Source organism: Peromyscus eremicus, chromosome 2 (assembly GCF_949786415.1).
Source record: "Peromyscus eremicus chromosome 2, PerEre_H2_v1, whole genome shotgun sequence".
Lineage (NCBI taxonomy): Eukaryota > Metazoa > Chordata > Mammalia > Rodentia > Cricetidae > Peromyscus > Peromyscus eremicus.
Window position 1 is genome coordinate 144,506,023 of NC_081417.1, and position 11,098 is coordinate 144,517,120.

The 11,098-nt window shown below is 51.1% G+C and overlaps 1 protein-coding gene across 1 annotated transcript; it reads right to left on the reverse strand.

Annotated features, from left to right (window-relative positions):
- Positions 1-9,446: 9,446 nt before the first annotated feature.
- On the reverse strand, positions 9,447-10,738 carry Sfn (stratifin). Its single transcript, XM_059256167.1, is given in 2 exon segments — positions 9,447-10,572; positions 10,575-10,738. Coding segments are annotated over 2 exon segments (744 nt in total). The 5' UTR covers positions 10,657-10,738; the 3' UTR covers positions 9,447-9,910.
- Between the last annotated feature and the right edge of the window lie 360 nt (positions 10,739-11,098).

The following is an 11,098-nucleotide window of genomic DNA, read 5'->3' on the forward strand; positions in this document are numbered from 1 at the left end:
ATAGCAAGCTACAGCTTAGAGACCGGTGTGACAGCAAGCATGTTTTTTTCTTCAACAAATTGAAGTAGTTCTCATCCAGGCTCCATGGTGCACAGCTGTAGTCCCAGCAGCTGGAAGTGGGAGGATTAGATGAAGGCCAGCTTTTACTACTTTGAAAGTTCAAGGTTAGCCTGGGCTACATGAGATTCCTCTTAAATAAACATATAAACTAATAAATGGAGTATCTGGTTTTTTCAGGACAGGGTTTCTCTGTATAACCCTAGCTGCCTGAATCTCACTCTATAGACCAGGCTGGCCTCACTCACAGAGATCCACCTGCACTGGGATTAAAAGTGTGCACCAGCACTGCCTGGCTACAAATGGAGTTTCTGGTCTGTGTACTTAGACTAAGCGGGTAAGACAGACATTAAAAACAGAAAGGGAGAGATGGTGGTTGTGCCCATACCCCAGCAGGGTCTAGTGGATCTGGGGTCCAAGCCAGCCAGGTGTTGTGAGACATAGTAAGATATCTCACAACAAAGAAAAAACTAGACAGGGAGACATGACTAGGTGTCTGGTCTGGCTCATTTGGTGTGAAATGTGCCGATAAGGGAATGCCCACCTTCCAGTATGGCTGCCATACCTTCAGATTTTGTTTTACTTTCCTATGAAAAGGCTGGGTATAGTGCCAGCACTCGGGAGGCAGAGGCAGGTGGATCTCATAGTTTGAGGCCAGCCTGGGCTACATAGTCGAGGATGGCCAGGACTACACAATGTGACCCTGTCTCAAAAAAAAAAAAAAAAGCTGTGCAGTGGAGGGGCATACCAGCAGCACTCGGGAGGCAGAGGCAGGGGCCAACCTGGTCTACAAAGTGAGTTCTAGGACAACCAGAGCTCTTACACACAGAAACCCTGTCTCAAAAAACAAAAAAAAAAAAACAAAAAAACAAAAAGATTGAGGGGTTGGTAGGCCTCAGCTCCATTCAAGTTCAAGGCCAGCCTGGGCTATAGGAGACAGTGCCTCAAGACAATTGAAGGCTGTAGAGATGGCTCAGCAGTTGAGAGCACATGCCGGGGCACTGGACAAATGGCTCAGTTAAGGGCAGTGGCTGCTCTTCCAGAGGACCCAGGTTCGACTCCCAGCACCCATGTGGCAGCTCACACTATAACTCCACTGCAAGGGGACTGGCACCCTCACACAGACTTAGATGTAGGCAGGCAAAACAGCAATGCACATAAAAATAATAAATCATTTTTAAAACTGACTGGTTAGAGAATCTGGGGCTGACAGAGGTGGAAAGGATTAGTATGGGTAAAATGCTTTTATTTGGTCTAAAGACAAGAAACTTGGATCAGTCCTCCTGTCTCAGCATCCCAAGAACTGAGGTTATACACATGAGCCACTGTGCACTAGGCAAAAACACTGGATAAAAATATTGGGGGACCTGGGTTCCATTCCCAGTACCCACCTGACAATTTACAGTTGTCTGTAACTCCAGTTCCAGGGGATCTGACGCCCTCTTTTGGCCTCCATGGGTATTGCACACACGGTGCAGACATATACACAGGCAAAATACATAAAATCAGTATTTTAGCCAGGCAGCGGTAGTGCACGCCTCTAATCCCAGCACTCGGGAGGCAGAGGCAGGCAGATCTCTGTGAGTTCGAGGTCAGCCTGGTCTACAGAGTGAGATCCAGGACAGGCTCCAAAACTACACAGAGAAACCCTGTCTCAAAAAACAAAAAACAAACAAAAAATTTAAATAGAAAGTAGGAAGGACATTGGTGGCACATGCCTTTAATCTCAGTGTTTCAGAGGCAGAGGTCCTGTCTGAAGAAGGAGGAAGAGGAGGAGGAAGAGATTTATTTATTATGGGTGTGTGTGTATGCCTGTGTGATATATGTACACAAGTGTATGCATGTGCCTGAAGAGACCAGAAGAGAGTGTCAGATCCCTTGGAACTCGATTTACAGGTTATTGTGAGCCACCTCATGTGGGTGCTGGGAATTGAACCCAGGTCCTCTGCAAGAGCAGTAAGCACTCTTGGTTTTGTTTCTTTGTTTGTTTGTTTGTTTGTTTGTTTGGTTGGTTGGTTGGTTGGTTTTTGAGACAGGGTTTCTCTGTATAGTTTTGGAGCCTGTCCTAGAACTCACTTTGTAGACCAGGCTGGACTCGAACTCACAAAGATAGTGAGTGCTGGGATTAGAGGCGTGTGCCACCACCACCCTGCATCAGTAAGCACTCTTAACCCAGAGCTGTCCCTAGCCTTTCTAACTTTACAAACATTTTATTATGTTTATGTATTTATTTATGTGTGTTAGTGGCTGCACAGGTCGGGTTAGAGGACAACTTACAGAAGTCAGTTCTGTGTGTCCCGGTGATCGAACTCAGGTCCTCAGGCTTGGCAGCAGGTGCCTTTACCCATTGAACCATCCTGCCAGCCCTCAAAACTGTCTTTCACTGTCCTGGAGCTCGCTGATTCTGCAGACTGGCCAGCAAGTCCCGAGAACTCTCTTCTCTTGACCGCAGCCCGGGGATGACAGATGTGCTGCCCGAGCTTCTTATGTGGGAACCGGGATCTGAATTCAGGGCCTCTAGACGGAGCCATCTTCCCGGACACTCTTCCAGTATTTCAGTCTCTCAGTGTCCACATTGCTTTGTGGGTCACAGAAAGAGCAGAGATTGACATGTAAGATTTCCCCTAATTTAGAAGTCACCCCAGAAGTCATCTTGTTGATCTGAAAGTCCCTATAGTCAGATAAAGAGATTTTAGGCCAGGTGGTGGTGGCACATGCCTTTAATCCCAGCACTCGGGATCTCTGAGTTCGAGGCCAGCCTGGGCTACAGAGCGGAGTTCCAGGACAGCCAGGACTACACAGAGAACCCTGTCTCAGAGAGAGAGAGAGAGAGACAGAGAGAGAGAGAGAGAGAGAGAGAGAGAGAGAGAGAGAGAGAGAGAGACAGAGAGAGAGAGAGAGAGAGAGAGAGAGAGAGAGAGAGAGAGAGAGAGAGAGATTTTCGGTCAGCTTCTCCCAGGGAGAGAGGTGGGGAGTGTGCCCCCCCTTCCTGCACCTGAGCGCTCAGCCCTAATGCCCTCCCTACTCACAGCGCTAACTCCTTGCTTCTGAGAACCCAGGGCTGGCTCTCTTATCTCCAGACAGACTTCAATTTCCCAGCCCTGTAAGGAGAAGATTGGGTGGAAGGGAGAGATGAATCAGCCCCTGACACCCCCAGGGTGGCATACCTGTCTGCTGCCCCCACAGACATTCCTGGCTCCTGACTCAGTAGGTAGGTGGAGCGAGGGGGGCTCTTGGGAGGGAGACCTACCTTGCAGAAACCTGCCTTCCCCACCCCACACAGAGCAGAGGTGGGGGTGGGGTGGGCCCTGAGATCCAGGTGAAGAGCAGGAGCAAGGCAGGTTAAGGAGCCCTAAACATGGCGAGCGAGCCGGAAACGGGTCCACTCTCACAGTCCTCTTAGAAGGGCTCCTTTCTGCTGGGCCTGGGGTGGAGGAGATGGATGGCAACCAGAAAAAGGGTTTTGGTTTTTTTTTTTTGGTTTGTAGGAAGTCCAAAGCAGGAGCAGGCTAGCACAACACAATGCATGCTTCTTGAACGTATTTTTAACTCCCGAAACCCCAACACACAAAACAGACATATGTGCGGCTATTTTAGCTACAGTGTGTGGAAACAGGAAACCCCAGCCACCTGGGTCCTGCCTGGAGGCAGCTTCCGAACAGCTTGAAAATAGCTAGTGTAGTTCCAAGATCATGGGCCTGAGAGTCAGATCCTGTCCCACGCCCAGCACAAGCAGTGGTCTAACCTTGGCTATTCAGTGATGCAGTGAGCCCTGGTTGCCTCATGGGTAAAACAGATATGATTCCATGAGGATAAAGACATGAGCATGCCTGGCACAGGGTGATCAGGACAACAGCGGCTATTTCTGCATCCTGCTCCCTAGGAAGGATCCGGATGCGGGGAGGGGGTGGGTAGATGGGGTAGCGGGTGTTGATCAGAGAGCCATCTTGATGTGAACACTTGAAATTCAGATTTCCTGGAAAGGCTTGGGATGTTTTGATGTTAAACACTCGTGTGTGTGTGTGTGTGTGTGTGTGTGTGTGTGTGTGTGTGTGTGTTGGTGCATGTGTGGGAGTGGGTGCATGTACACACACATATGTGGATATATATGTGAGTGTATGTATGTATATGTGTGTGAGCGTTATGTATATGTGTATATGTATGTGTGTATGTGTGTGTATGTTTGTGCATATGTGTGTACTGTGTATGCATGTATGTGTGTTTGAGTGTGTGTTTAATGTGTATATGTATGTGTATGTTTGTGTGTATGAGTGTGTGTGTGTGTGTGTGTGTGTGTGTGTGTGTGTGTGTTCCTGGGGAAGAGTACTTTGCTTTCCTGGAAGAACTCACAGTGGCCTGACAAGGTCTTGGCTTCCCTAAGATGCTTACTTGGTTCTGAGTTAATGTTGGTGTCTGTCACCTGAACATTTGGGTCTACAGTTTGGTTTTCTTGCTGGTGCAGGGACATGTAAGAGCAGCCCTGGTGTGTTGGTGCACACTTTTCATTCTAGTACCTGGAAGGTGGGCCAGGAGGGTGAGGAGTTCAAGGTCACCCTCAGCTGCGTACCAAGTTCAAGGCAGCCTAGGCTAATGAGACCCTGTCTGGGAAAAAAAGAAAAGAAGAAAGAAACTAGGCTTTAGTGGCTCACACCTGTAATCCCAGCACTTGGGAGACTGAAGCAAGAGAATAGTGACTTGGAGTCTAGCCTGAGCTACATAGTGAGTTCAGGCCAACCCAGGTTTCCGGGTGAAACCTTACCTCAAAAAAGCTGAAACAGGGCTGAAGAGATGGCTCAGAGGTAAAGAGCACTGACTGTTCTTCCAGAGGTCCTGAGTTCAATTCCCAGCAACCACATGGTGGCTCACAACCATCTATAATGAGATCTGGTGCCCTCTTCTGGCCTGTAGACATACATGTAGGCAGAATACTGTTTATATAATAAATAGATAAATAAATAAATAAATAAATAAATAAATAAATAAATAAATAAATCTTTTTAAAAAAGCTGAAACATAGAAAATAGTAGGTATATTTTCTAGATAATTTTAGATTGCAAATTCTTCCTGTACCACTCAAATTGTTGCTATTTAGATTGAATATCATGAAGCCCAAATTGGCCTCAAACTCCCACTGTAGCTGAGGACAAGCTTGAACTTTTTGATCCTCCTGCCTCCAACTCCCTAGTGCTGGTATAAAAACTGTTGTCACCACGCCAAGCTGGAAAAAAATGGCTGTACCCCTTGAAGGGACACTGGCCCACTGGAGCATGTGGCTCTGGCAGGCCCTGCCCTTCTCCCCATTCCCCCAGCCTTGCTGAAAACATTACATTCCCAAAGGGAGCCACTAAGTTCTATTCCCTTATTTGGCCATTTCTTCCTCCTGAGGCTGACCACCAAAGTCCAGCAATCAGAAGCCCTTTTGGTTCACCTAATTAACATGCCAATTAAAACTAAACACCTCGGGGCTGGAGAGATGGCTCAGGGGTTAAGAACACCTACTGCTCTTCCAGAGGTCCTGAGTTCAATTCCCAGCAACCACATGGTGGCTCACAACCATCTGTAATGAGATCTGGCACCCTCTCCTGTATACATAATAAATAAATAAATCTAAAAAAAAAAAAAAAAAAAAAAAAAACCTAAACACCTTATCCTACCACGAGGTTTCCCCTTTACCTTTATAAACCGCCATTTGCCTATGTACCACGACTGTCTCCTCTCTATCCAGAGGCAGTCCCTTGTACCCCTGAGACAAATACCCCTGCTTCCTTTCCCTTGTCCCTTCCCCTTCTCCCTCATCCCCTATCTCCTTCACCACCACATTCTAGCCCGTTCTAACACAGACCTCCCCTTTCTCTCTTCTTAAAATGACACCTGCACCAGGCGGTGGTGGTGCACACCTTTAATCTCAGCATTTGGGAGGTAGAGGCAGGTGGAGCTCCTTGAGTTCGAGGCCAGCCTAGTCTACAGAGTGAGTTCCAGGACAGACTCCAAAGCTACAGAGAAGCCCTGTCTCGAAAAACAAAACAAAACAAAACAAAACAAAACAAAACAAACAACAACAACAAAACCACCTTTTCAGGTCATTTGCTGCTGTTTTTCTGCCGGAGTCAGAAAGCAGCCATTTTAGTTTTTTTTCCTCACTTAATAAAGGCTCTCTCGGTGAAAACAGGTGTTTGGGTGTGGTTCATGCCTAATCTGGGGTCTGGAAGGGAGCCCCACTGTGCAGGAATCTCCTTCACTCCTAATTCTCAGTCCTTTCATAGAAACGTTGCTGAAGTCACAGTAGGAAATGAGAACACACAAGACAAAGCCTGCGTGTTAGGAAACTAACTCTGAGAGGAATCTGATCTGAGCATGGCTTTGTAATTTCCTGAAAGTTAAAAGAACATGATCCACATGAAAGAGAGGAATGGCCACCTCCAACTTCCTGTGGGTTGTCTGGAGCACTCTTTTGCTTTCCTTGGTATTAGGGTTTGAACACACAGGGTTCTACGCCTCATCTGCCTCCTGAGTGCTGGGATTAAAGGTGTGGGCCACCACGCCCAGTACGACTGAAACTTTTTAAATATCAAATCTAGACTAGGAAAAGACAGCATTTTTTTTTTTTTAACTTTTTAAAACTTTATGTTTCTTTGTATGGGCGTTTTATCTGCACATGTGCCTGTGTGTACCACACCTGTGCCTGTATCCAGGGAGGTCAGAAAAGTGAATGCATCAGATCTACTGGGACTGGAGTTGCAGACAGTTGTGAGCCACAATGTGAATGCTGGGAACCAAACTCAGCTAGTACTCTTAACTGCTGAACCATCTCGCCACCCCACCCCCACCCCCCCACCCCCCCCACCCCCGCCTCATATTTTCTTTTCTTTTTTTTTTTTTTTAAAGATGTCATAGAAAGTTCTGAGACCACCTTGATGAGAGGTTACAGCCTTCCACAGCTATGATCCGGTGCTAATAAACAGCGGGCCTCACGGTCTTCAGTGCAGGCATCTCCTGTTAACCTCCTTGACCAGCACACTATGAAGGGCAGCCCTGGAGCCGACACACAGAAGGCAGAGGCTGAGAGACACGAGTCCCTTTCCCAGGACCTGTCCCATTAAGAGAAAGTCACCAGACCTGTCTGGTGGAAAGAAACCAGGTCACCTCCAGAGCTGAAGGGAGCTGCCTGCCCTAGCCCAGAGTCTCTGTGGCTTGGGAACCCTGAAACCCCATACATCACCAGGAAATGAGAAAAGAGAGGACCAGGAAAGCCCAAAGAGGTCCTGCAGCTTCCCTGAGGAGTTAGGAGCTGTAACAAGAGCCGAGTACCATAGGTGTGGCCAAACTTGGACTCTGGAGAACCCAGAGAGTCTGGCCTAAGCTCGCTGAACTTTCCCAGGAAGAGTCCGCTTGCTCCCAAGGCAGCTTTCTTCTTTTGTTCTAATTTTATGTTTTGCCGTGGGAAGTTTCAGGTCCCCTGGAACAGGAGTTACAGACAGTTACGAGCTGCTATGTGGGTGCTGGGAGTTGAACCTGGGTCCTCTGGAAGAGCAGTCAGTGCTCTTAGCTGCTGAGCCATCTCTCCAGTCCCAAGCCCAGCTTTCTTAGGTGGCCCAAAGAGCACCCAGGTCAACTTTGACAGTGACTGGGCCTGATGCTTATTCTGCTTTGGGGTGAAATACTGGATAAATCCCAGATGAACTGGCTGGAAGACTCAATCACTAACATTTCAAAGGCCCCCTCCCCACTTTTTTTTCCCCTTGGTTTCCTTCAGCTGGGGACTGAGCCCAGATCCTTGGACGTTTGATAAGCTGAGCCAAACACCAGCCCCTGGAAGGATTGATGTTTACTGAGCATGTACCATCCACTACTCTAGTGCACACCTTTTTTCTTCTTTTATTTTGAGACAGGGTTTCACTATATAGCCCTGCTGGCCTGGAACTTCCTATGTAGCCCAGGCTAGCCTCTAACTCTCAGAGATCTCCCTGCTCCTGCCTCCCAAATGGGACTAAATGCTTGAGCTACCATGCCCGGCCTGGAATCGGACATTTTATTTATGTAGTTTTGGTTTTTTAGATAGATAGGTTCTCACTATGTAGCCTTGGATGGTGTGGGTCTGGAGCTGGCTCTATTGACCAGGCTGACCTGGAACTCTGCCTCACAGAGCTCGGATTAAAGGCATGGCCCACCGTGCCCTACCTAGGAAGGAACTTCTTAAATTCCCACTCCTAATCGTTTTCAAAGGAGAACACAAACATTAAGAGCCTCAAGCGAGGCAGCGGAAGCCTTACACCCAAGCAGGGCCCCTGCTTTTCACTTTAACTGAAGAGCCTTTAGCGATACAGAGAGGAAACTGAGGCGCAGAGAGTTGTCGTGGTTTTTTTGGGCAGCAAAGCCAACCAGGGACATAACCTAAGCCTGCTGGCGACCAGCGTTGATTTGCCTCTGATGCTCCGAGAGGAGCGTCTTGGCCTTTTTCCAGCCGACTCAGGCCCGGGCTCGGCCCAGACACCGCCAGGTGAGCCGATGACTCAAAGGGCGGAGACTAAATTTTGCGCACGGCCCCGCCCTGTCCCGTTGCTCCCGGGGGTGGGGGACGAGCTCCGGAATCGGGCGGGTGACAACTTGTCGGAGTGAAACCGGGAAGGCGCCGCCCCGCTGCGCTCCACGGGCCGCGGGGACGCAGCTTCATCTTTCCGCGAGGGGTCGCCGGGCCGGCGGGGCGGGAGGCGGGAGTACTGGCCGTTCGCTCTCCCATTGGCCAATCGGGTTCCGGGGGCGGACCCTGTGGGGACCCCGTCCTGTGATTGGGCCGTAGACTGAAGGCAGCGGAGCGGGCTGGTGCGTGTCGCTGCCTGCTAGGTGTGCCGGCCGTGGGCTGGTCCAGCCCGACTCCCCGCGGCCCTTCCCACCCTGCTCGCTCCGGCGGCTCGCCAGCGGCTTTCCTTTTGTCCCCACCTAGAATCGCCGAGCCTTGGAGAGCTTTCCCTTATTAGATCTGGGTTTTTAGTGGAGGCGCCATGCCCCTGCCTCCCTCGGATCGTGCACCCCTCCGGCTCAGGTCTGAGCACTTGATGTGACCGCTCCCCCGCTTTCAGATCTGAAGCGCTCAGTAGGGCCACTGTGCTGTCTTCAGTGGCTTCGTGGCTCCTGCCACATCTGGGCTTTGCGGCTTTCCCGCCCACGGCACCTACTCACCTCTCCTCGCCTGATCTGCCTTTGTGCTCACCTGGTCTGGACCAGTGCGCTGTGGGGGCTTCCGATGGCCTCTCACCTGAAGTCACCCGACCCAGACCCGGGGGAACTTGAGGCCCTAACTCGGTGTTCTAGAGTCCGGTTCTCTAACTCCCTTCAATTCCCCTCCCAGCCCATGACCAATAACTGGAGAAGACGGGAGTGTCACAGGGCAACTTTATTGAGAGGAAACATGGTCACACCCAGCAAACATGTGTTCCTTCTCCTTCTCTCTCACACACACACTCTCACACACACACTCACACACACACACACACTCACAGCCCTTGCCACAGTCCAGTTCTCAGCCACAGTGGTGGGAGCCTCCTCGATTCCTAGGCTCTGGAAGCAACAGGAACAGAAGGAGGCACAGGGGCAGAGGACAGGTTCAGGAGCAGTGTAAGGAAGTTGGGGTGCAGAGAGCGGGGGTGGGCAGGGTTAGGAACACCCACCAGACAGCTGCATGAAGAGTGGGGTCTCCAGCCCCTGTCAGCCTGGCTGCACCCCTTCCAGGGAGCGTTTCAGGGTGTGGCAGAACATTGAGGGTTTGGGAAGGGCCGGATCGATCTCACTCCCTGTTAGTCCTCTCTGCAGACTGGGGACCGGAGGGCAAGGCGGGGCGGGGAGGGAGCAGACTGCCTCAGCTCTGGGGCTCCTCTGGAGCCTCTCCACCCTCTTCCCCAGCACTGTCGGCTGTCCACAGCGTCAGGTTGTCTCTCAGCAGCTGCATAATGAGGGTGCTGTCCTTGTAGGAGTCCTCGTTGAGAGTGTGCAGATCAGCCATGGCCTCGTCGAAGGTGGTCTTGGCCAGTGAGATGGCCTCCTCGGCGCTGTTGGCTATCTCGTAGTGGAAGACAGAAAAGTTCAGGGCCAGGCCCAGGCGGATGGGGTTGGTGGGCGGCATCTCCTTCTTGCTGATGTCCATGGCCTCTTGGTAGGCCGACCGGGCAGAATCGATGATGCGCTTCTTGTCATCGCCGGTGGCCACCTCGGCCAGATAGCGGTAGTAGTCACCCTTCATCTTCAGGTAGAAGACGCGGCTCTCTGCCTCTCCAGCCTCCTTGATGAGGTGGGAGTCCAGCAGGCCCAGCACGGTGTCGCACACACCTCGGAGCTCTGTCTCTACCTTCTCCCGGTACTCTTTCACCTCGGGGCCTTTCTCTTCCGACCCCTCCTCGTTGCTCTTCTGTTCGATGCTGGACAGGACCCTCCAGGCCGCTCTCTGGCCGCCCACCACATTCTTATAGGCCACGGAGAGCAGATTTCGCTCCTCGCAGGAGAGTTCCTCACCCTTTTCCACGCACCCTTCATGAAGGCTGCCATGTCCTCATAGCGTTCCGCCTGCTCTGCCAACTTGGCCTTCTGGATCAGACTGGCTCTCTCCATGACTCCGGGGACAGACAGGAGGGTGAACTGGCTGCCTTGAGACCAATGCTGGATTCTGTGCCTCTCTTGCTCCTGGTCTGCCTTTTGGCTTGGGTGGCAGGCCTGGAGAGGGGTTGGGAGTGGCCTGGGCGGGCCTGGGCCCTGCCTCCTCCTCTTCTCCACACCCTTTCCGGCTCTTCCTTAAAGGTAAAAGGGCTGGGATGGGATGGGGTGAGTCATCAGGACAGTCAGCAGGAGAAACCTGGCCATGGGTCCCACCTGAACAGGCATCCTTCAGGCTTCCAGACTGCCCCCTGCTGTTCAGAGCAGAGTTGCAGGAACATTCTAGATCACCGAGTCAGATTGTCTTTCAGGGGGTCCCTCCAGGTGTAAGGATGGCTTCAGCCACTGGGCTTCTTTAGCCTGGGCAGAGCCCAAGGAGCTGGTCTAGAGGGCTGGGAGG